The 26326-nt window shown below is 45.0% G+C and overlaps 1 protein-coding gene across 2 annotated transcripts in view; it reads right to left on the minus strand.

Annotated features, from left to right (window-relative positions):
* The window catches only part of STK39 (serine/threonine kinase 39), a 242257-nt gene that overhangs the window by 139378 nt on the left and 76553 nt on the right, over positions 1–26326 (minus strand). The window contains exons 4-8 of one of the 2 annotated variants that reach the window (XM_080928167.1): positions 24905–25046; positions 23726–23781; positions 3010–3119; positions 2601–2702; positions 256–389 (exon numbers count right to left, since the gene is read on the minus strand). In XM_080928167.1, the coding sequence (XP_080784293.1) occupies positions 256–389; positions 2601–2702; positions 3010–3119; positions 23726–23781; positions 24905–25046 (544 nt within the window). Of the gene's footprint in view, positions 1–255; positions 390–2600; positions 2703–3009; positions 3120–14801; positions 14904–23725; positions 23782–24904; positions 25047–26326 lie in introns of those variants that run through there. The other variant, XM_080928168.1, reaches the window with a different exon arrangement.

Raw genomic sequence — 26326 nt, forward strand, 5'->3', positions numbered from 1 at the left:
TTCTTTGTCACCTTCTCTCATTGACAGCACCTACCCGCCTACCCCAGCAAGCAGGATCATTTTTTCCTGGTTTCTTCCTCTCCCCCCCCCCACAGCTACACTGGTTTCTCTCCCCCGCAGACTCAGGCTTCCTCCCACTAACAGGATGATGCTCAGGGGCCAGAGCAAGGGAGACACTTCTCATCGACAATCATAGAGCTTTGTTGAAACTCCAAGCCGATCAGATCACTCGATCCCACTCTGAATGTGGCGTACCTTTTGGAAGGATCTTTCTGGAGACACAGTGAAAGTAACTTTCTGAAGGACTTGCCGTATTTTTTCATCATCTCTTTATCCTCCACGCCAGTTTCTAAAGTGGGCGGGTCATTTTGCAAAGTCAACATTAGCACCTGCAGCCAAAACAAAGAAGGAGCCAGTCTCTGTTGAATGAGCGATGTTGGAATTTTCAGCTTTCCACAGAAGCATAAAGACCATTCTTGACTGGGTTACAGAGATGCGTTTCCCATGATTTGAAGGGTCCTAAAGTACTAACAGAACACATTTCTCTTAGCACATCTGCCCACGCCCTCCTTATCCCTTTGGTTATTGGACAGGACTTAGGAAATTTGCTCTGCTCCTTGAGTATGGTCTCTCAAAGCCACGGGAAAAATGTTTTCTGGGAAGTTAGCTAGCTCTCATGGGACCTCAGGGACCACAGAGCTGCAGCACAGGCTGATTGGGAAAGAGTGGTGATCAGAGACAAAGAGACATTCAAGTGTGAAGGCCACTTATAAGCACAGAACCCAATGTGCTCAGGGCTCCTGCGATGTATTAGCAACCCTAAAAATAAAGCCAGAGCAGTCCGGGAGGTATAGAGAACACAAAAATCACTAAAGGGCTTGGTTAAAAAAATAAAGAAACAAAGAGAAAAAAGAGAAGAGAAGAAAAGGAAAGAAAAGAAATGAAATAATAAGATACTGGTGGTCAGGATAGAATTATAAGGTACAAAGAAAAACTTAATAAAAAAAGACTGTGCTAAATGGCAGGGGACAAAACAAAGAAAAGTTTCAAGTCACAAAGGAAATAATTCAACGCTTTGGCACTGAGAGGAGCATTTACTGTAAGAGCAAGCAGACTGTGCGGCACACCATTGACCTGCAGAGTGAATGAACCTCCTTAACGCAGAAATCAGGCCTCATTTATGCAAATGCTATACATGGCAGGACTCCTCTGGGACACTTTGAGGCAGGCGTGGGAAAAGACGGATGCTAAAGTGACTGCTGTCTGTGGAAGAAGAATGTGGGTTCCTGTGAGCTCTTGAAACAAAGTCCGGGTGGGCATCAAGCTGGGATCAACAGGTGCCTCTTTAGATTCAAGTGGGAAAATCAAGTGGAGACAGGGAGATAAAGAAACATAATTTTTTTTTAATGGATAAAAGACACAGTTCCCAGAGTTCCTCTGGTATACTTTCCATAAAAATCTCTTCTATGGTTTATATGTCAATTTCAAAGCTTCTGCTAAAGAAATTCATAAAGAGATACACAGGCATGCACTGAGTATCTCACTGACATTTTAACTGTATTAAAAGTTTAGACAGAAACAGATAAAGCAAGGTATGGGGTGTAAGCTCAGCAGCGCTATCTATCTGTTCAGCACAAGGAAAGTCCTGGACAGAATCACACGTAAAAATAATTTTTTTCTGAGTAGGAAATTAACACCACTAAGCCATTAGATTATCGGTGGCTGGTGAGATCATAGGTGGTTATTCTTCCTTGCCATTCCTATTAGCACTGTGAAGTTTCCTACAATAAGAAAGTACATCTGGGGTGTGGGAAAGGTTGGAAAACAAACAGGTCAATTCCAAACCCTATTCCCTAAGCAGGCGCGCTATCCCTAAGTCCCACCCCACTGCCCACTTTATAAACACCACTGGAGTTAGGGAACCTACTTGTAAACAGATTTCAATTCCTTTAAATTTTCTAGAAAATAAAAGTTAAAAAATAAAACCAGCATAGAGCAGAGTTGTGATGAAACGTCTTCATATTTTGCACTGAGCAATTGCAGCCTCAAGACAAAAATCTAGTTGGCGGAAATCAGACACACAGCCACCGTCTCAGAAGTCAAGCAGATAGGAGAATAACAAAAACCTGAAAATAGTACCCAAAGTATATGGTGCCTCAAAACACCGTGACTCATTCCATCAGATGAGCCACAACACGCTCTGGGAGCAGGCTGAAAATGGAACAGACTATCTTTATTTTAAAAAAGAAAGAAAGCAGCCAGAGACCCATCTGCAAATATAACAGTCCTCTAATATGTTCTCAGATTCCGAGGCCTGAGATCAGCCTGCTCTTCCGAGAGTCAGCAGGTCAGGGCCAGATGTGTATCTGCTCAACCCTGCTGCGCTAAGGCAGGGTGCAGGGCACCGCCACAGTTCTGGCAGCTCGGTGAGCGAGAATCTGAGTCAGCCCTCAACTTGGCCAAGTCCCCCCATCCCTCAAACTCCCACAAGTCTTAGCAAAAATAAGCATGTTCAAGAGAACTGAAGAACCCATGCCTCCCACCGCCACCATTCACCACCACCCCATCACAGTTCCAACCCTCAGAGCCCCCGTCATTACTTTCATTGGAGGGTATTTGTGGTAAGGCGCTGCTCCGGTTGCTAATTCAATGGCAGTTATTCCAAAACTCCACATGTCAGCCTTGAAGTCATAGCCTCTCACCTAAGAAGGACAAAGAAGATGAAGGGGAAAAAAAAATCACCCACAATCATGTAGCAGGTCTGTTACACATCAGAACAACCAGTACTGTCAGATATCTGACGCTGTTTATAAAATGTTAGTGTGGTTAAGGGTTAGCCAGGAATCAGGAATTTAAGCCTACACTCTATGATACATTCTACTACAATAATTGATTGAAATGAAACATTGATACCTGCAGCACATCAGATAGGTGTCATGTTAGGTTAATTAGACACAATATAGACATAACATATTCCTGTACTATAACAATCAACGTAATTTTTTTTACCTGTTCCATGACTTCAGGGGCCATCCAACATGGGGTACCAACAAACGTTTTTCTGACTTTATTCCGTGTAACATCACCCCCTGTTGCTAAGAATGCACTTACCCCAAAATCTGAAAAGAAAGAAAAACAAATCAGCCTTATTTTATGTTCCATGTGACTCATAAATGCTGATCCTGACCTTGTCTCTCCCTGTTGGGCCTTAGGGTACAAACACATTCACGGAGCTTTCTCAGAAACAAGCCAGGGTTGTCCCGCTGTCTGCCGCCTGCCATTCTCTACCCTGCAGGTCACACTGTCAGAGGCAATGGGCCAGGAAAGCTCACCAAACCATATAATGTTTTCTACTAGACAGGCACAAAATGTCACTGTTTCTTTTAATTACAATACCAGCGAAAGCATGAACACATTCCAAAATCCCAGAATATAAAATCTCTTGGCTTTTATTTAAGCTATTTTTCCCCTTAATTACTAACAAGCATTCCATTGGAGAAAGTAAGAGTAGCATGTAATATAGCTGTTTTTTATATTTTATTTCAATTTTCATTTAATTCTTAGTTACCAATGTCCAAAAGTTAATTTCATAAAGAAAAAAGAAATGAATTCATTCCATACCATCATGTCCTAGACTAAACAGTATATATTAATACCTTGGTCAAAATCATAAAAGCAAGCCCACATATCAAATACCCAAAGCTTACAACAAGCTTAAGTTTGTCCTTATACAACTGGCCGCTCAAAGAAAAGGCTGAATCAGCAAAGGCTGTTTTGTTTGCTTGTTTCTCCTTCTTCCCCCTCAAAGTTTCCTGGATAATTCTCATTAAGTGTGGATGGAATGGTACATAGATTTAAAATTATATCTTACTTTACTTCATCTATTAGGTGCATGTGTACATAAATGTACATGTGTCTGTGCATGCTTGTGGTGGGCACATAAGTTTACCCAGCGTATGAGTCAGGGTGTGAGCATGTACTTATGGAGGTCAGAGGTCAGTTTTCAGGGTTGCTTCTCATCTTGCACAGTATCCAGGCTGCTTCTGCAGTGCCGCATGCAAATGGCTCCCTGGCAATCCAGGACCATGCACATCTTCCTCCCCTCCCACTGTGTTATTGGAGCACTGGGTCACCCCTTCATATCAGACTCTCAATATCAAAAAACAAACAAACAAACACGTCTGGGGAAAGGACTTATATTCTTCAGGCTTGTGTGGCAAGTGCTTCTACCCCGGAAGCTTTCACACTGGCCAAAACCATCATGTTCTTCCTAATAGCCATTACACATGAGGACTCAGGTGTGTGAGATTCCTTGGTGTACTGGACATGCGTACAGACAGATCTGCAAAACTAACTTCTGTAGCTGACAGTTGAGGGGCTGCTGCTTGTTACTGCGTGCACCCCCACTTACATTGTTGCATATCGAATAAAAGCAGTTTATAAATTAAAGAGCCAACTACTTAGGACCAGCATACTTCTTGGCCTCAGCCACATCAAGTATCCCCAGAGAGCGACGTGGTAGAGAGAAAGGTCAGGGTGCAGCAATACATGCCTTTAACCCCAACACTCGGAGGCACAGGCCAGCCGGAGCTTCATAGTAAGACCCTGTCTGCCAAATAAAAGATTGGTGCGGGCCAACACCTCGCCACAACGCAGGACGCTGTGCAGTATGTATGATTGCCTTAGCACTGCTCTGCTATGCTTCTCTTCTGCTGGTTCCCTTTGCTGACTGTCAGGATGCCAGCATTACAAAGAGTCACCGCCAGTACAAACCTACACCAAAGGCATAAGGGGGTTTGCTTTAGACCTCCAGCACTGTTATGCCAGATAACTGTTAGGTCACATGACACCGGTCACACCGTCACTAGAGTTAAGAGCAAATATGTTGGCTGTATTTCCACTAAAACATATTCATCTCCCAACAGGACATCAGTTACAAGTAAATGAAATGAAAATTAGGGGGTGGTGTATTTCTTCCACTGCTACTTGCATGTGAATATCGAACCTAAGTTATGTTTTGAAAAAATATATACAATTAATTTACATACAATTTGATTTACATACGTGGAGCCTACTCAGAAATTCTTTGAATGACTGCACTGCAGTAGCTCACAGAGGAACCAAGTAAACTGTCATTTGTAAGTACCTATTACCCGTGACTGACTATTCGAAGGCTTTTAAATATATAAATTTTAACTTACATTTCCCACATGAAGTTCAACAAAGAATTCAACACTTTATTTTTATTCAAATAATTGTGATCATTTTAAATAAATATATTATCTATAAATAATGTGACTAAAGGTTGCTTTAAGGAAATATTAGATTCTTACACTAAAGGTAACATTTAAAGATGTTAAGTCATCTAAACTATAGTTACTACACTTCGACTCCTTAGAATTCTACCTGCTTACCTTATACATTTGCAAAGCTAAAAATAAAAGCCAAGAAATATACATAGTAGCAATTAACTATTGACAATGCCCCTTCAATGTATCTTCAATGATTCACAGCCTCAGCTGAGAACATCTACTTTAAAGTCAAAAACAGATGGCTAAATATCTTTAGAGCTAAAAAAAGAAAGAAAGAAAAAGAAAGAAAGAAAGAAAGAAAGAAAGAAAGAAAAGAAAAGAAAAGAAAAAAGGAAAAAGAAAAAAAAAATTCCAGAAGCAGAAAACACCAACCCTAACATCCACTCAGCCAGCACTTTAACCGCAGAATAGTTACAATTTGCAACTGTGTAGCTAATCCGTACACAGAGCAATGTATCCATACTGAGGAACAGAATTTTAACTGAAGAACTTAGAGTACTTATTCAAACAGGAGACTCGGTATATTCTGTTCTGTTCAGACAGCACACATGTGAAGGTGGGAACAAGTCGGGGAAGAACCGTGAAGAGAAACTGGGTTCTCCTAGGGATGCCTACAATGGGGCCAGACACCCTTGTATCAGAAATCATGCACATTTTTCTGGCAACAGAGTCAAAGGAATCCTGCCAGCCCACCTTCATGCCTTTGCAAGATGTAGTTAAAAGCTACTGTCGGGAAACGACCAGGAGAAGTTCTGTCCCCAAACTCTTTCCTTCCCCATCAGGTCCTCCTTTAAGCCAACTTCCTTTTGGCCAAAATGGACTTTGGGCCTGGCCTTGAAAATGAGGTAAGAAGCTGGACAAGTAAACTGACAGAAAAGCTGTTCCAAACAAAGGCACTGCGTGGGCAAAGCCCAAACTTGGAGCCAAGAAGAAAACCTCTTGACAGCTTCAAGGGTCAAAACCTCAAGTATGCTACAGGGGCTGTGAGAAACCATAAAGGAGGCCAGATCCTGAGGACCACGGTTCTTGTGACTAAAGACACTGGATGCTCAGCTTTGGAGCTGGGAAGGCTGGGCTCTACAGGGAGTCCTGGCTCTCCCTCAGCAAAGTCCCACCAGGTCTCAGCTAGGAGAGGAAATGTGTATCCAGAGAGGAAACTCAGACCTGGGGCTGCTGCCTTCCCAGATTCCCAGAGAAAACAAACCCCAGTGTCTTCACAGAAAAGACTCCTTTACTCCTTTCACTGTTGGCAACAAATCCATATTTTAAAAAAGAAAGCAAAAACAACGGGAAAAGGCAATCTCTCCTGCCTGATTTAGTCTACAAAATCAGTCCGCCAGTTATGCTGTTACAGTGTCTAATATCAACTCATACAGTGTGATATTCTACTTGTAATATCATACATAACAGAGGCTCAGCTGCCCTCAGAGGGGTCCTGGATGCCCCTGGTTAGCAGAGGCCACTATAGCCTTCTTATTCTCGGTATCTAAGTACAGACAAGTAAGAGCAAGGTCAAAAGCCAGGGATGTATGATGGCGGAAAACAGTGACCTCCCCGGAGCCTAAGGGATGCTGGGAAGCAGCCCTGACTTCTGACAATGGAGATTCTCAGCACAGAAAAGTTGTAAAGTACTTCAGAGTTTTTTTTCCTTCACCTTACATGAAAATAATTTAAAAAAAAAAAACCAGTCGGGCCCAAATATAGATCCACTCTCTGGTATTCCTGTGCGGACTTGGTTTACTGATGCCAAATGCAAGGACAAAGGAGACCTGCGTGTGAATTCTTGGTGCGCCTGCTGCAAGGGAACTTCTTAGGCACCTACAGGGAATGTGACCAGGGACTTCCCTCAGCTTACTGGACAGACTGGGAGAACCTTCTAGGGACTTGCTGGCTTATGAATGGTGAAATTAGTCTGAAAATCAATGTCATTAAGAGTTCGGAAGGACTCCATTAAGTCACCAGCCCTTGCCTGCCCCAACCTTTCATAGCGCCTGCTATGCTTTAAAAGGGTCACCCATGGTGGTGACGAGGCAGATCAGTAGGTAGCAGCACTAGCCATATGTTATTAATATACTTGTATATAATATAAATATATAAAGTATAAATATATTTTCATATATACATATTCATGAGCCTTTGTATAGAGAACACTGAAACTGGATCAATTAGACATCTGGTTAGAGAAAAACCAGAATTATATTTGCTAGTTCAGAACTTTCTGAAGGTGATTCATAGTGTATAAGGCCAACATTAAACTTTCCGTACTCTGCGGTGGCTAGGATATGAGAGGGTGCCCTCATATCCTCGGAGGCGGGCAGTCCTGAACGCTCTTAACTACCAGCAGTCCCTGTGACTAGAAGCCAAGGTGTTATAAAATCAAACAGCTGAGTGAGAAGCTTGACGGTTCCAAGTTCAGGGTCTGCTCACAGCGAAGGCAACTTGCACCTGCTCCAACTAGCAGCAGGGACCACAGTGGCTGTCTCTAGAGAAGAAATATTGGAAAAGCCCTCGAAAAAGTTCTCAGGAAAGGGAAAGGGCTGGCAGCTGTAACTCAGCAGTGCAATTAACAGAGTGGGGCCCATGACTTCCTGGATAATGGAATCGAAAAGGAAGAAGGAACAAGGGGACCCAAGACTTGCCAAAGAACACAGTGACACAGGTCCCAAAAAGAAAATTACAATTTTTTTCCAAAAGATAGCAAAGAAGATCAAAATGGAGCATGGGGGGGGGGTTAATACTCTGCAGGTCCAAGCTTTCCCAGAGTCAAGACCAAGTTGTGATTATGCATCTCAGAAAGAGTAGTTCAAGGTTCTCCAGCCAAATGTTTGATTCACGTCATCAAAAACAATCTCTTTCGGATTTAACTTGAAGATGGGTTTTGGGGGTTGTTAGTTTTTGGTGATGGGTTTTTTTGTTTGTGTTTTTTGTTTTGTTTTCTATTTCTCCAAACCCTTTAGAAAAGGCTGTCACACTGAAACGTACTTCTGAAAACCTACTTAACATCCTCAGCCCCACCAGCGTCTTAGCTTCCCGGAGCCCTGCAGGTTTCTTAAAATGACAGACCCCTAACAAGCACGCAAAGAACACTGACTTAAATCATTACCGTGCAACCTGCATAGTAATAGATACGAAAACAGAAGCAAACTCAGCTCAGCTCTGTCAGAAACCAATTCCAGAATGAGGTTTTTAACAATGTATCTCATGTTCCTTGAGCTGTTCACACTCGGGTGTGTGTCAGTGTGTACTGGAACGTTTGTCAGCACTATTGGACCTTACTCGGACCCCAGTAGGGTGTGAGGCCTGGAGTCTCACGCCATGAGCTTGCAGAGCTCTGCTTCAGTCTTTCCAGGGAGACAAGACGTGAGGAAATACAGGAAAAGGTGGGCTTTGCATGAGTCAATAGATATGAATAACAACAACAAGCGACACTCAGCCGCCTCTTCACCCCCACCTCTTAGAGAGGGAGGGGAAGCAGGACCAGGGAGAGCCATGGTTTTCACAACTACAGAGTCAGGTGTGCCTCTTCAAAGTGTAGTCCACCGTACAATGTCTTCCTAAAGTCATTCTTCCTAAAGTGCAGTTTTGACCTTGGAACTCTGACCAGCTCCCCAATCCCTGAACAATTGCCCAGTTGCCTCAAGACTGGCACAGGGGAATGAGGAAACTCCTCCAAGGCCAGAAGTCAGCATGCCTGAGGGGCCACCTAGCTTCCTGTATTGCCTCTTCCCGAGGTAAGCTTCCTCAAATGTCACAAAAGCCAGCCAAGTGCTACCAGCCTCTTGAACTGACCAAGTAACCAACCAGTTGTTTCACTTTCTAAGGAGTGATTAAATCTGGTCTTTGTCCACCGGTTTATCGTTACTTATGGAGTAGATCCCAGCAACCTCTAGCTTTCCTGGAGCCCAGCCATCCTCAAAATGGCTTCAGGCCTCCAGGCACGTAGAGCCAAGTCTAAGTGGAAACCCAGAGGTCACGACCTCCTTCCTATCAGTGGAGAAACCTGCAACTGAAGAACAGAGGAGAGTTCGGAACAGTACTTCCTAGAAGGAGGCAGAGGGGACAAGTGAAGTATCTGTGTGAGTACCATAACTCTGTTTCGGAATCCTGCTCAGCAGAACTCTGGTGCCACTTTCCAGGCCAGGAGCAGAATCCAAGGATAAGGAGACAGAGCCAAGATGCTTCCAAGTCCTCGGACAGCGGCCACCTACACTACACTTCACAGGGTTCCTTTCCTTCTAGAAAAGTTTTCCTGCTATCGTGACAGTGGCTTTTCAGCACACCCACTAAAATGAGCCTCGCTGCCACAGGGCCACATGTGCAATGACTGGGGAGCTTAGGAGATACCAAGTGAGATCTGAGGGGAGTATGCTACAAGCTCTCGTGGGACAGTCTGCACCCAAATGGGCTCCTTTGCTTCCCAAACTCCTCCTCCTGTGTCAGATGAGGCAGCAGCCCCAGAAGGCTGCTTTCTGCCTTGGAGTGTGGTGCCTGGGTTCTGCTGAGCAGGGTTCTGAAACCCAGAGGCACGGCGCTCACTCAGACACAGCAGACATAGAAAGGGAACAGAAAAGAGCCCATGACCTTCAGGGTACCCTGCAGCAACTGTGAAGCCATGTGGCCACAGTTTCCTGGGTATGGCAGCCATTCCAATGCCCTTGATGCTTAATCTCTTGTCAGACAACAACTCTAGGACTTATACCCAAAGGCTTAACACAGTCTCGGGTCTTCCTCCAATCCAACCACGTGCACTGCCTGCCTGCCAGGAGTTAACAAACATGCCAAAGACCAGAGTTGTTGCAATCCCCAAAAGGATTCGGTTTTAAAAAAAAATCAGCAAGAGAACAGTTTACCACTCGTTGCAAATTCTGATTATTAAAAAAGCTCCAGTATTAGCACAGTTCTGCCAGGGGCATAACTCAAGGTGAGTAACTGCAGAAGCGTCTCAGGGGGATGAAGCGAGTACTGAAAGCAGTCTAACTTTCGGTTGCTATTTGGAGCAACCATTCCATAACCTTGACGGGTACAACACACTTCTAGGAACTAGAAATGAGAGCCATGGTTAAAACTCTATAGTCTAGACCCTCAGAGTGTACGGGGTCCAGAGACTGGAATGAACAGTGTCACTTGAGAGCATCTCAGATATGCAGGGTCTCAGGTCCCCGTCCGGAGCCACTGGATCAGAAAATGCACTATGGGAAGATGCCCGGCCGACTCGCTGTGCACTGAAGTTGAGGTTTCCTAACCAGTCACTGTGCCTGGAAAACAGCAGCGCCCACCAGCTCCCCAGCTTTCCCCACTCGCCTACAGAAGAAGGGAACCACAGCCGTGAAAAGAGGATGCAGGAAAAGTATATATGCACATAAGGTCACCTATTTTGTGACTCGGTGTGTCCAAGGGCAATGCAAGTGTGACTGACACATGACAGTGAACTGTGTAATGCAGTAACTCTCAACTGTGTCCACTGTGTCCAGAAGGCCAAGTAGCCAAGCACAGTCACATGTCTACAGGGATTCAGAATCTTGAAAATAATGTATGACCACACGCCTGTCAACTGTCCATCACTGACAGCTGCCCAGCAGAGGCCATGGTACAGGGAAAGAAGTTGTGGTGCTGGTCTTTCCCATTCGTGAGGACACTGATAAACTAAGGGCGACGTGTGTCATCTCATCAAAGTAAGAACGGTGAACCCACTCATCTTTTAAGGGACTTGATTATTGTGTTGGCAACTAATCTACAATTAGTCATCAAAAGCTTGCATGCCACCTGCCCTGCTCCAGAGAGAATCATACATAGTCTGTGGAGTGTGGGGGAATACCAGAATCATCTAAAAACACCACTGCCCCCCCACCCCCCCACTCCCGCCTCCCACCAGGCCCCGGCCTTTCAATATGCATTTTTCCTTCTCACAAGCAAAGGGTGCTCACTGGTCTGGTCTGACTTTACTAGCTGAGGCCCCCATCCATAGGACAGTGCCTGGGGTATTCACAGACCAACACATGATCCTGTGGAATTTCCTGAGTCTGAGCCCTGGAGGGTCACGTGTCAGCTGTTCTGGACAACTGGTTGTTCCCCATCAATGAATGAGAGAGGGGGCGGTCCTGATAGTCTTTGAAACATCAGACAATGACGATTTTTCAAAAGAAACTAAATGGCATGCCTTTACATTCCGGAAAGGAAGGTTTTTAAATGTAAAAGTAAAGGAAACAGGAGGCAAGCCTGGCCAATACCCAGACCTAAGGCATCATCTAGGTAGAGCCTCCCTCCATATTTCCACCAACCAGTTTTTTTTTTCCAACATGGCCAGAAAACGGGACTCTTAATCCAGCTATGTTGAAGGTCCAGGCAGAAGCCAGTTTTCTCCAGTATACCCATCAATGGCCAACTTCCCACTGAATATGCCTCTTACTGTGAACAAAGAAAAACCAAGTTTCTCAGTGCATAGAAGAGTTTGATTTAAAGACATGCTGACAATGGTAGCCACGGACACGAGACTAATCACATCCTCCTGCATGCCCGTAATGATCTCCTGGTTTATGGATTTAGAACATGACTGGAAAGGTCTGCAGTGACTACAGTTAACGAGGAGCCAGCAAACGTTCTGATGCAGGACTGGTTCTTAGAGATGGTGTTGTTCATTCTCCTTGCTTTCCAGCCAAAGGGACTGATCCCTAGAACATCTGAGCTGTCAGAAAGGATAGCGTTAAAGTTCCTGTGGGAAGTCATGGTGGTGGGTGATCCACCTCAGACAACGCAGGGGCAGGCTGTGGAGATGTGAGAGCAATCTGCTTGCATGACCTTCTGACTGACTAAACTTCTACACACAGGTCTGTGACTGCTCAGCCATCCCTTGGCACCGAGGCCTGCTCTGCTGAGCCGCCAGCACTGCTCTGAGGTAAATCCATGACTAAAGGCCAAAGCTCTGCTTCTGAAGTCTCGGGAATCTGCAGCTGGCCAGGTCCAAAAAGACAGGCGCATGACTCTTAGATCAAACATTAATACTTATAAATTCCCAACCCAACAAATACACACCCCAGGTGGCCGTTTTCAGGCGACTGTCTACTGAACTGACTCCACTGTCAGAAGCCTCTGTGAAACCACAACCACCTGTCTATACACTTGAAAGAGACAGACCCTATGGGAAATGACGAGAGCAGTCCCAGTTGCCACAAGTATTCAAGGAAGCAACTGACACCGCCTTCGCAACGTTCTAAGAAGGATTCATTGAGGATAATGAAATAAACAGTCTGCAGGATTTCAAATCTGCAGTAAGGAAAACTCTGCCATTTTTAAACCACTGCTTACTAAGAGGACTCATTAGACGGGGCCGCTCAGTGTTTTTAGGCTCTTCTTGCTATCTATCAGGTTCCCAGTCGACAGCACTAGCCAGCTGGCCTAGCCAAGCCTTCGATTTGGGGCAGACCATGTGTCAAAAGGTCAGGTGGAAAGGAAGAAAGGGATTCACCAAACACTGACCTGTGACTGTGCAAGGGCAGGCGAGGGCAGGCACAGCCATGCAAGCCCATGTCCGCACACAGGCATAAACCGAACCAAGAAAGTTAACAAGGTAGAGGAAAACAATAAAAGATGAGCTATGGCTTCTTCTCACATGCACATACGTGAACACCCTCCTGCCTGTAACATGAACAAATGCCCCACCCGTGTGGACACAGGTACACACACTATCTTACAGTTAAACGTGTCATGCCCATTTCAACTGTGTTCTGTCCTTGATAGCAAGGATATTTCCACTGTTTGCTACTCTGTCAACTTAGAGGACTGTGTGCCAGTGCTTGACTGATATGTCACTTGTCATTTAAGACACACTGAGCTTGAGCATCTAACGTTCACCTATTACCAAGGGCAGAACAGACTATAACAAATAGAAACTGGAGAAGATAAATGAAAAAAGAAATAATGTACTAATAGACTCAACTTATTCTTTTGGTTTCAGACTCTAGTTTTGCCCAGATCTTTATAGTTTTCATAATATATGAAACTAACTGGTGATAATTAAAGCCCCAAAAAGGAAGAAGAAAAAAAAAAGAGTAAAAGAGAGAAGGAAGGAAAAAAGGGAGAGAGGGAAAAGACTGAATCCCATCTACTACCCTGATGCTCAGACCCACCCCTGCACTTCCCCTCCCCCACCTCCTCCCTTCCCCCACCCCTCCCCTACCCCATGCAGTTCAGTGAGCGCAGCCGAGGAAGGACTGCAGCAGGAAGCAGAACAGAGTGCTTCTTCCTTGCTTGAGTCGCCCCATAGCTTCTTTGGGTTATTGCCCAAGCTAATCCTAGCAGCTGCAAGGGAGAGGCAGCTCACAGTCTGTCCCAGGTGCCTCTTGCTGATGGTGGACAGCTGGGACAGAAAACCAGGTTTCCCAACTGATCACATCCTTGGCTCATGCTAGGTTTCACCAAATACTATCATCTATCAAAGCCCCCCCAGCCAAGAAGTCATAACAACTATCAACCTACTCTCCTTATTAATCAGAGAAAGAGAGAGAGACAGAGACAGAGACAGAGACAGAGAGACACAGAGAGAGAGAGAGACAGAGACAGAGACAGAGACAGAGAGACACACAGAGAGAGAGAACTGGTCTGAGATTTTTCTCATAATTAGTCGAACCATAATTTACATGACCGTTAACTAGCCCTTAATCTCAAAACATGTATTGTGATGACTAGAAAGCAACTCATGCCCACCAAAGCTCCTAATTCATCTCTAGGCTCACCCAATGTGCGCTGTCTCCGCTTCGCTCTCCTCTGATTTCATTTACTGTTTAGTCCATAGTTGCCAAGGGCAAAGCCCAGAACACAGAGGTAAGACATTTTCCATCACTATCTTCGGTGAGGTGCACTGGCCTGGCTGCTACAATCGCTGTACTCAGGAGGCGGAAACAAGACTCTGAGTTCAAGAACAGCTGGGCAACAAATGAGCCAGCCTGTCTCTAAAACAAACGCCTGCTTTCAGCGGGAAATGCAAGTGTGATGTGTCTAGATGCTTTAAATACTCTCACCTCTGCCCTGGTAAGTGGGTATATAAGCTTCTCCATTTAATAGATCAATTTCACCCTGCATCACTGACAAGCTCCTTGACTTGCAGGAGACAGGGCATCTAGCATGTGTCTCCAAGCATGTGTCGTGGTCAATAAACCCTCCTGACCCCATTCCTCTTGTCAGGGACTCTCTGGTGAAGTAACAATAAACAACACAGTTTCTACCTTTGGGAGCCACCTGGTTTGGAAGGAAGAGGGAGAAGGATGCACCCAGTTCCCACATGGTACCACAGGCTAGATCAAGTGAGGGTGTGCACCATGCAGAGACCACGTTCCAAGTTCTTAGGGACTCAACCGAGTGAGGCTGGGTTAGTGATGGGGGGCAGGGAGGATTGGAGGGGAGGACAGTTTCAGAAGGAGTGGGTGCCAGGAATAGAGGTGTAGGGTAGATGGTGTTAGAAAAGTGAAAAGGGTCCTTAAGACCGGAAACACTCACAGCCAAAGGCAGGTCCCTCCTCTGCACCGTCATGGTGGGGGGAGCTTTATTTACTCCAGCACTCTGATTTAGACTGTAGGCCAGGAAGTGACCCGGGCAGCACACAGAGGGCTTGTCCCTCAGTTGAGACTGGGAAATGGTAGGGCAAACAAAGGGGAACAGCAAAGGAACGGGGTAGGAGGTTGGACAGAACTAATTGAGCCCTGCCCTTTAACCACTTCCTTGTCATTTTGCAACACTGCAAAAGAGTAAAGTCCCACCCCCTTCCACTAGCTGACAACAGTTAGTTGACAGCAAAATGGAGTGTTTGAACCATGCTCTGGTATTTCATTATCACAGTGTCGTTATGGGGGTCATAACGAGCAACACCAGCTTCCAAGTAGGTTTCCTAGTGAGTGTGGGAGCCCACACTCTGGACCATGGTGGGCCGGTAATTACTCAGAGACTCTTCCTTTCAGAGGATGCCCTAACTCTCCAAAGGCTGCTTCTGGGACAGATCGAGTTTCCACATTACCTTGCTGCAAGCACCAGCCTCTCTTCCCCACAACACAAGAAACACCTCATGAACCTCCATCGACCTCCATCGAAGTCCAAGGAAGACAGAAGGAACACAAATACCCCAGGCGACATGGGTTTAAAACATCATCTTCCCTCCCAGCAAGCAGAGTATAAGGAAGTCAAACAAGCTAAAGAAAATACACTCTCTGTTAAGGCTGGTGTGAGGGGAATTTCCCAGTGTCCTGTGCTGCTTAGCCAAGTAGGACTCAATTTCTCTGGTATAGAAGTTCAAGAGATGGAAACAAACCTTCACAGGCATAAGCGCAGTTGGTGTTCATAAGTCTACAACAAACTGGGAATGTAATAGAAGCAGAAATCTGATTCACAATGCTTAGAGGGCTAGGAACCCAACATCACGACATCAGTGCATCCACTCTGGTGTGGTCCTGCTCTCTGGCAGTTCCACAGCACAGGAAGGATCTGTCTTCACACCAAGGGAGGCATCTCTTTTGAATAACACTCTTTTATACAGTCACTTATCCCCACCACAAGAGCCCACCTAAGCTGCACGTAAGGAGTTCCAGTGGTAATGGGGTCCCACCATGAGATTTCAGGGGACACAGAGACATCCAGACCATAGTGTACATAGTTCCTAAATGTCAAATATCATGTGCACGCATAAGCACAACAAAATGTAATGTACCCCTATGCATCTAGAAAGGTCTTCAGAAATCATGTTTTAAGCTGGTGATGGTGACACATCACATGTCAATCACATGCCAGTAATCCCAGCACAGGAGGCCGAGGCAGCAGGAGAGCTGTGAGTTCTAAGCCATCCTGGGTTACACAGACTCTACCAGGACTCAAGAGCAAGACTTTGCTGGGGGAAAAACTATCAGATTTTTAAAATCCACTTTTTTACACTACAGTAAGGATAACGGGCCACTTTAAAAAGAATCTTACAATAAGGAGATTTGTAGCTGATCAACCCAAAGTGACCTGTTCATTATTCATTTCTATTTGCTTAAAACTCTCTCTCTCTCTCTCTCTCTCTCTCTCTCTCTCTCTCTCTCTCTCTCTCATGAATTGCGGACAAACAGGCTTAGTCACTTACCAGACAAAGCACCGAGCTTTCCGTGACAATGTGACAGAGCATCAAATTAGTAAATAAAGGTCATGCCATGGAAAGAGCACACCCCCTTCAAACAACCACACCTCCTTCTTTCACTTAATGTGGTAAAAACCTATTTGTTTTATTTCCTAAGACACACGGTCCACCTTTACTGTGACAGAGTCACACACAGGCTTTCCAAGGGCATAGAAGGGGGAAAGCATTTTATTTAATCCTGAGATTACTTTCCTTAGTTTTTAATTGATGGGGGTGGGGAGTCCTGAGTAGCCCTGGTTGTCTTGGAACTTGCTCTGTAGACCAGGCTGGCTTTGAACTCAGAGTTCACAGTGGCTTCCTCTGCCATACTGGGTATCTATATCAAGAGTGAGTGAGTGAGTGAGTGAGTGTGTGTGTGTGTGTGTGTGTGTGTGTGTGTGTGTGTGTGTGGTGTTGGGGTTGGAGAGATGATTCAGCGTTTAAGAGCAGAGGAGCCAGTTCAAGTCCCAGGTTCATTTCCCTGTACCGGCATGGCAGCTCACAACTCTCTGTAACTCCAGTACCAGAGCACCAACACACATGGGAGGTAAACAGCAATGTACAAACTAAAAATAAATAATTTTAAAAAGTAGGGCTGGAAAGATGGCTCAGCGGTTAGGAGCACTGACTGCTCTTCCAGAGCTCCAGTGTTCAATTCCCAGCAACCACATGGTGGCTCACAACCATCTGTAATGGGATCTGATGCCCTCTTCTGGTGTGTCTGAAGACAGCTACAGTGTACTCATAACATGAATAAACAAATAAATCTTTAAAAGAAGAAAAAGAAAACCAACAGGCTTCTAAGGCATAATGATAAAATATGATATAATAAAATAAATAAGCTATAACAAATCTGACACATTGGAATTGAACATAATAAATTAACAGAAGGGAAATCACCCAAGAAAAGGCACAAGAAACAGAGATGCGCTTGTCTGCACTGTCATGAATCTCGTAAATACTTGGAAGCCATAATGATAATTTTAAAGAGAGAGCGGCTGGGGGTGGGGACAGGACGGGAGTGGTGGTACTTCTGAGCTTAAATCTACACAAAGAATACTATGAACACTTTCTGCTTTTACCTCTTACATTGCAACTCGGAAGGACCAAGGAGGAGACGCTGGGCACCCATCTTCCCTGGACCAAAGCGGATTTGCACAAAGGCAGAGGAGAGCTGGGGACGGATGGAAACTGAAATCATCTAAGTCTACATATAGTGGGCTTGTCCTGGAAACCCCCAGGTGGGGCTCGAAAAGCTCCATAGAGTCAGAAGGCCAGAGTCTGAAACTGGGCTCCAGAACTCACCCTACATCTGACCCAGCGGACTTACTTTCTCACTCTGTGTGCCTTTGTTTCTGGTATGTAATATGAACTACTGCGTGCTCCTCCCCCATGGTCTGTGAGACAGTTGAGTGCATCCAGAGTACAGGCACTGCCTACACGCTGGCCTCACACACGGGAGACGGACAGTACACACTGATCTCACGCCCAGAGTCACGAGGACATACATGTGCTTCCGGAGGATCTGCAGTGTAAACAGAAGTAAATACGGAACCCTGCTGTCCATACTTTTCAGGTACATCATGAAGCCAGGGTTCCCATGGCCTAGCCAGGCCCCGTCTTCCCTCGGATGACAAAAGTGTTCTGAAAAGACTGTTTAACCTTCATGACAGAATGGGTGACATTCTGAATACACAATGTCCCTCTTCAATGAAACACGTAGGAATGAAGCTCCTCTGCCTAACATGTCTTTCAAGAGGCATCCTAGGGATGCTTGGAAACACAGGAGAACTTCGCTCCACTATACTGTTCATCTTACCCACCCACCTGCCCCATCGCCACACCAAAGATGACGCAAGCCAAGAGCCCAAGGCCCAGCGGTGCGGTCTGTGGGCCCTCGCTTTTGTGTAGCCAGCGAGTGTCTGACCAGGTAGGGTCATCTGCTCTGAAACTCGGAGAGCAGCAGTACCTGGCACCCTGGCTGCGCAGGGCTGCTTTTTAAAACAATAACCTTACTTTAGGGTTTTAGCTCCCGTGTTTTAAAATGACGCTTTTAATTCTGCACAAATATAACACTGTGCTCGGTTCAGAGAGCGGGGAGGACATTTTGGGTGAAGTCTCGAGAGCTATTGCTCCAAAGGTTGTAGGAATTGCTGATTAAATGCTGGCCTGTTGGACCACTCCAGACATGGAGGATACGGCAGACCGGATCATGGAGTTACTATGTAGAAAGCCTAGCAGGGAACAAGGAAGGCTGTAACAAGCCCTCACTGTGTACCAAGCACACACAGAGCACAGCCCTTCACGTCCCAACCGAGGTGATCCTCAGAGCCACCAAACACAGGTTCTTCCGACACGTGTTCTTATGAACCCAGCCCCACCCCCCACCCCAGAGCCTCAGCTCTCCCCACAGCCACTCGTGGGAAAGAAAGAACCTTAAGACAGAAAGAGAACCTGGAGGATCCCAGTTGAGAGAAAGAGAAGGACACCGTGTTCCAGACACCCAGGAAAGCTCCAATCATCAATCTGACAAGAATAATGAGATGCGGTGACTGGCAGGGCGCCAAGTGGCAGAACAAAGCAGGCAAGCTGGCCTTGACCTGTCTTTGCATTTCAAAGGCAATTGACTGCTATTCTGACCTTCTCTGGTTGGGAGGACTGTCTCATCCCCAAACAAGGAAAGTCAGCTGTACCTCTCCAACAGCTCAACTCAAAATTGATGGCGAGTTTTCTTCCAAACTCTATACTTAGTAAGCTTACCTTTCTGTGACTCAGAAAGTCTCTCATGGCTGAATCTCTTTCGAGACAAATCTGAGGGTATACATGACCTCCAGGCAGCCCAAGTGTGGTCCTGCTGGCTGCAGTCATGTTAGAAATGACAGTAACACTAGTAACCACAGCCACAGCATCTGTTGATGGCTATTGTGTACCTACTGTGTGCCAGCAAAGTGAAAAGGCAATATTTTCTTTAATCTACTCTAAAGGAAATGAGTCCTAAAGAGGCTTGGTAAAACTTATCCAAAGCCACAGAGCTACCAAATGATGCCGGGGAAATTCAACCAGCTGATAGTCTGCACTCACCAAGGAGACTGCTTGTGACTGGACAGTTTCCGGGTTTTGCTCACAGATATTTCGGCTGTCACTTCCTGAACTGAAGTAGTCTTCCAAACTAGCCTTTAGGATTCTACCCTTTAGGATGAGGAACACCATTCTCCCCACGAGCTGACAGACTGCACATATGCAAACACTGATGGCTCACAGGCCAGAAAAACAAATACATATTGTTCCGTATGAACAATAAAGGCCACAAAAACCAAAAGGAAAGGATGGAGAGAGAAGGAACAGTGGAAAGGACTGAGGCCGAGTCAGGTGTGTGAAGGCTCCTTCCTACTACTATAGACATGGAAATCCTCTGATGATGGGGGTTGGGGAGGCAGCTTAGTTGGTAAAAATGCACATTACATAAGCATGGGGACCTCAGTTTGATCCTAAAACCCAAGTTAAAAAGGGAAATATGTTGGGACATGTTTGCAACCCTTCTCTGAGAAGGTAGAGATAGGCAGATTCTTGGGCCTAAAGTACTTGTGAGTCCCAGGCCAATGAAAATTCTGTCTCTAAAAACAAAACAAACAAAAATTGAAATACAAACCAAAGTGAACAGTACCTGAGGAACTAAACCCAAGGTAAACCTCTGGTCTACAGAATGTACACACACACACACAGAGACACACACACAAATGTACACACATATACCTGCACATACATATACATACATGTGTATGACATGCACATACACAGACAAACAGAAACACACACACACACACACACAGAGAGAGAGAGAGAGAGAGAGAGAGAGAGAGAGAGAGAGAAACAACTGAAAACACTGCAGTTTGGAGGCAGTGCATTCTTGCCTCTCCTATGACACTGCGTTGTTCTATAAGGTCAACCGTAAGTGTTAAAAGGTGATGTGCCTGTCTACCCCGTGTGAATGAATTCCCTGGATCCATTCACTCAGTCAGAGCCATCCTCTCCCTTTTCTCCACTTCCTTCACAAAAGGTGACCTGCTGTCACCTTGTGTCATTCACTTGACCAGATTCGAGTTTTGCGTTCTCCTTGGGGCCAATGGGTATACTATAGATACGCCACGTCTACAACACTTGAAACACTAGGCTTGCATCTCCTCTTCTGCTTTCAGAAATCCTCCAACAAATTATCTGGGCATGGTTGTACATGCCTATAGTCCAAGTAGCTGGGAGGCAAGGGCAGCATAACTGTCATGAGTTCAAGTCTAGGCTACACCCCCCCCCCCAAAAATAAAATCTCCAACAAATAAACGTAGGCCTCTTCTGTTCTAAACATACATGGGAATCGCTGGAGGGCAGATTCCTAGCAGAGGCATTACTGTGTGCTAAGAAGTGATCAACGGCGCCCTCCCAGAAAGACTGACTCCAGAGAAGGGCAAGTGCCCACCATGGCTGACCAGAAGCAGTTAACACGGTGTCACTGGCTGTGCCTCACACCTCACTCGGCTGCAGATGAAGGGCAAACTGCACCTCTTCTTGTCAGTGACAGACTAGATCCATCTCCACTACGGACGGAACTCTTTGGACCAACAATGTATGGACCTTTGCTTTGAGGTGGGGGTATCTCAATACATGTTCATGCCGAATCTCTCTACCTGCGACATTCAGAGATTATTTCCCTTCGCACGAAACTGCACTTCTGCCGTGTGCTTGCTCACTCAGCTGTTTTTGTCACTATCCGTTTTGTTAGTGTCTCTAAGTGTTTTATATGCGTATTATGACAACCACCCTATGTGAAGGGTATAGGTCCCGGGCTCATGGGACAAGAAGCATAATCTGAACACTGTCAATAGGCAACGTGAAATTATGAGTGCAAAGTTTCTGTACAAATAAATATAGTTTTTGCGATGAATGAAAACATGCATCAGGACCAGCAGTATGGTAAGGTGACTAAAGGTCCGTGCCCTGCAAACCTGACAAGCCAAATGTGATCTCCAGAAATCACATTAAAGGTGGAAAGAGAGACCCACTGCTGTAAAATTGTCCCTGGCTTTCACTCATGTACAGTGCCATGAAGATACACACAAAATTAAAAATTAACTAAATCTTCGAAGTCATAAAGACCTTAGCATTATTTTCTAGAACCCTTTCAGACAGCTTAACGGAGGCGTTCACATGGGAGTGCGGGGAGCTGCAGAATGGGCCTTTGTCCAGCCACGACACTTTGCAGCTCCCAGAGTCTGCTGCACTCACAAACACCTTACTCTCTTTTATTATTGTGCCATTCTGTCTGTTTGGGCATTTTGCTTACATGTCTGTCTACATGTACTTGGTGCCCATCGAGGTCAGAAGAAGGCATCGGACCCCATAGCTGGGGGTCCCCAGATGGGTGCTAGGACCCAAGCACCAGAGCTCTAAGCCACTGGCACATCTCTCCAGGTCCAATCATCTGAGTCTTAAGGTTCAGTAACTACCAAGGAATCAGGTACAGGCCGAAACAGCAAGCACTGTCACCCCATCTCACAGATGGGGATCGCAAGTCTAAAGGACATGGACATGACCTAAAGGAACGCACAGAATGGATGTGCATCGGAGCGTAACTGATGCACAAAGTGGCTTCCAGATGTCTTATTCAAACCACGACACTCCAAATCCATCTTCTCTGAGAATCACCGCTTAAACGTTCTCTAAGAGAAAACTCGTTTGATATGACGAACAGAAATTTTATTTGCATCTCTAAAAGTAAATGTCTTCTCTCAGCAGGACGTGGTGGCACATGCCTTTAATCCCAACACGTGGAAGACAGACAAGCAGGCAGAGCTCTGTGAGTTCAATGCCAGCCTGGTCTAAAAAAACAAGTCTAGGACAGTCAGGACCACTACACTGAGAAACTCTGACAAAAAAAAATAAAAAATAAAAAAATAAAAAAATCAAAGAAAACTCCCCTCTCCTTTAAAAGAGAAATCAAAAGTTGCTCTTTGCACATAAAATTACTGAGGCCAAGGCCAGCCTCACCTCAGGGTCCACAGAGAGCAGGAGAGGCAAACAGAGTCAGAGCCAGGCACAGTTCAAGTGCTGGAGCTGAAGATGGAGCTCAGTAGCAAAGCACCTGCCTAGCGCTCACCAGGCATTATAGCTGACCCCAGCACCCCAAAATTTTCAAGTTTAGCCTCTCAGTTTGTTTTCTGCTGAACTCCTCTGCTTATTTACTTTTTGTGTATGCGTGTTCTGCCAGCATGCATGTTGTGGACCACGTGTGTACATGAAGCCCACAGAGGACAGGAGGAAGCACCGTGCGGATGCTGGAAGGAAAACCTGCATCCTGTGCAAGAACAGCCGGAGCTCTTAAGCTCTGAGACATCTCTACAGACCCTACTCTCTGCTTTCTTCTAACTCTAGACCTTCAGGTTTTCTCGAACAGACTTTTGTCTAGAACTAGGTGCCGTAGTTGATTTCCGTGAAATAATTAGGAATGTTCAGAGATCTACGCTAACACATAGGATTCTTCCTACAATTCAAGATTCAGCCAATTAAGCTGATGCGCCGACATGAGACAAACTTCGGCACTCTTACTAACAGACGCTGCATTGGTGACTGTCACCAAGGACAGTGACAGCAATGGTGGCTAACATCTCATTGCTGGAAGACAGGCTGAATACCGAGATATGGCAGCAACAGTCCACTTCAGGGAAAGACTGTCCCACCAAAACAACAAAAAAGACAGGGATGGCGGAAAGCGTGGCTGGGGTAGACGAGCAAGGGACTGGGGAAAAATGAGAGAAAATATGGATGTGCCTACCTTCTATTTCACGGTTTTCAGGATATTCATATAACTCAGAACAAAATGACAGGAGCCAACCACGGGACATGTTTACCTGATGTGGCCACTCAACAGCATTCAGTAATATAAGACGGAAAACTTATAAATTTCAAACTCAATCAAAAACCATTTTCCAAATGACTTTTCTGGCAGCATATTTTAAAAAAAGCTATTTAGGCAGGTATAAGAAAATTAAATATCAGATCATTGTCAAAAGGTCCTGTGCTAAAACAGCATTGTTTATCTGGAGAAAGAGCCAAGATTAACCCAGGCTTCATTCTCAAGCATTCTGTAAAAGTATGTCCATGAGAGAAGGGCAGCCCACACACACACTTGAAAGACACCTCCCCATGTATGTATTTCATGAAGGCTATCCTGCATTCCTTACATGAGGGTCCTGCAAGCACGGGAAGACGTCCATCTTTACACCTTTACCTGCTATTTGCACTGATCCGTCCTCCCCCAGAAGGATATTGCCAGCTTTCAAATCCCTGTTAGGGAGACAAGCAGAGAAGAAATTATAGAGCACAGGTTAGACAGCACACTGACAAACTCAGGGAGATTTTAACACACAGCACACACGCCAACTGCCTGACACCATCACTGTATTGCAAATACTGAAGTCACATTGCATAGTTTTGAAGTTGCAAGTGCATACTGTCATTTTATACTTTGCTCCCGAGGCACGGTTAAAATTTTAATAACAAATATTTTATGTGAAGCCATTATGTGCATGTAATTAAATCGCGACTGAGTAGACTATTTTACGTTTCGGAATTAGTGATCCTCCTTAAAGCCACATGACTGCCATATTTATGGAGAATTAAATCCCTGTCTAAGTAGAACTATCCTGTTTCCACTTTTGACTTGCCTGTGGCACATTTCCAAGTCATTCCACAGCCCACTTAAAATGAATTTAATTCATTATCAGTTTCTCCTATGGGCGATCCCAAGGCTAAATGTTAATAATGATATTCCATGGGGTATTTCTTCACTATGTGGAAGCTCTATGGAATAATTTTAATATTTAAAAAAGTGATAATTAGAAACAAGCATTAAAAGCTATGGTACCGACCATTAAATACACAGCTCTCTCCTGCTTCAAGGCAGAAGGATGCTGTAGGGTTAGGGTAAGTACTGTCTACTTATCACATTCTGAAGAGATGGAATCAAACTGTTGCTTATGAAATATATGCTCATATTCTGTTGATTCCTCCACTTTAAAACTCAGCACTGTGTTACAGAAGAAGAAATCAGGGCTGCTTCCTTCCCTCTCACCCCAGGTCCCAAACAGCTAACATAAAATAAAATGTAACTGTCTTAGGAAGAGGGATATGCCATCCAGTTCAAGCAAGTTCACTTCAAGAGTAATTAATATTAACTAATTTCTTAATGAGCCCGCACAGCGCTAACTGCATGTTGCTCTACTTCAGTTTAACCACACAAACCAGCCCCAGGATACTAAGAAAACGTGTCCAAGTTTATTCTTTGGAGGTTTGTTTGGCTTTTAAGCACTTCTTTTGAATACTACACAAGCCGACTGCAGGGTTTACTTGACATTCTTTACAGACTAGAGCTATACATTATGAAGGGCAGACTGTAAAGACACCGTACCTGTGGATCTGACCGTTTCTGTGCAGATAGTCTAAGCCTTCCAAAACCTCCTTAAGAATTGTCGCGATGATTGCCTCTTCCAGGACACCATTCTTATGCTCTCCCCGATTGACGATGTATTTGATGATATCCAACATGGAACCTGAGTGGACAGACAGAAGTATCGCAAAGATGATTTTCCAGAAGCATATCCATTCTGCTTCAGATAAAACCCTTCTACTATTACAACCCAGATAATGACCCTCAGAAATAGAACCCATCTGCTCGATTTCTATTATTCCCAAGGAGTAATAGCAATCGAATGGCATGCTTAAGACCAGAAACACTACATCTATTAAAAGCTGGTAACAGTACCTTCAGTGTGAAGTTGAGAAGGTTCTGGTTAAGAGTCAGGAACCAGAGCTCCATTGAGACAGCTTGGCAGTAAACACTGATGCCTGCTTTCCCAGATGACCCTGGTTCAAATCCCATACCTACCCAGCACTGGGTGGCTTACAACCAGGGGCCTCTAACTTCAACTCCACAGGATCCAGCACCCTCTTCTGCCCTCTGCAGACACACACTCCTGCACACATACGTGTACACACACACACACACATACACACACACACACACACACACCATACACGGATAAACACATATACATGAGAAATAATAATAAGGCAGAGAGAAAGGGGAAGAACTAGAAACTTGTTAGAGGTCAGTGATAATGTGATCGTGTGTGTGTGTGTGTGTGTGTGTGTGTGTGTGTGTGTGTGTGTGTTTTCAAGACTGTGATGATTAATCTTCATTATCAAAATCACTGTCCTTAGAAATTCCTACAAGTGAGCCACAAGTATACTTGAAGACAGGCAGCAGCTCTGGACAAACCACCATTGGTGGACTATTGGACCACCAAATCGATAAAACCAATTTCACTTTCCTAATTACTTGTGTGTGAATAAAAGATACAACCCCACAATGCTTCTGTTCCCCTAGAAACACTGACTACTAAAGGGCCTAGAATGGGCCGGTCCCCAGCACACTTAAAAACGTCACAGTTAGATGTCTCAGCACGGACGGGCACTTGCTACCAAGCATGACAACCGACCTGACTTTGTTTCTCAGGGCTCACGTGGTAGAAACAAAGAACTGATTACTGCAAGGGTCTCCTGACCTCCACATGCACGCCTGTGGTATGGGTATCATACCCCTCACCCACACACAGCAATAACAGAAACAATAACAAATAAAGTTTAAAAGTTGGCTGTGATTCCCAGGAGCACAGGAGGCAGAAATGGAAGGCTGTCTGGAGTCCAGGACTTCAGAAACAGGTTGGAAACCACCACTTTGAAAATAGTAATAATATAAATATATCTACTAAAAGAATATTAAAAACTTTAAAAACTTTTAAAGAAAGAAACAAGTGAAGTCAAGGACCTA

Source organism: Micromys minutus, assembly GCF_963924665.1.
Source record: "Micromys minutus genome assembly, chromosome: 13".
Lineage (NCBI taxonomy): Eukaryota > Metazoa > Chordata > Mammalia > Rodentia > Muridae > Micromys > Micromys minutus.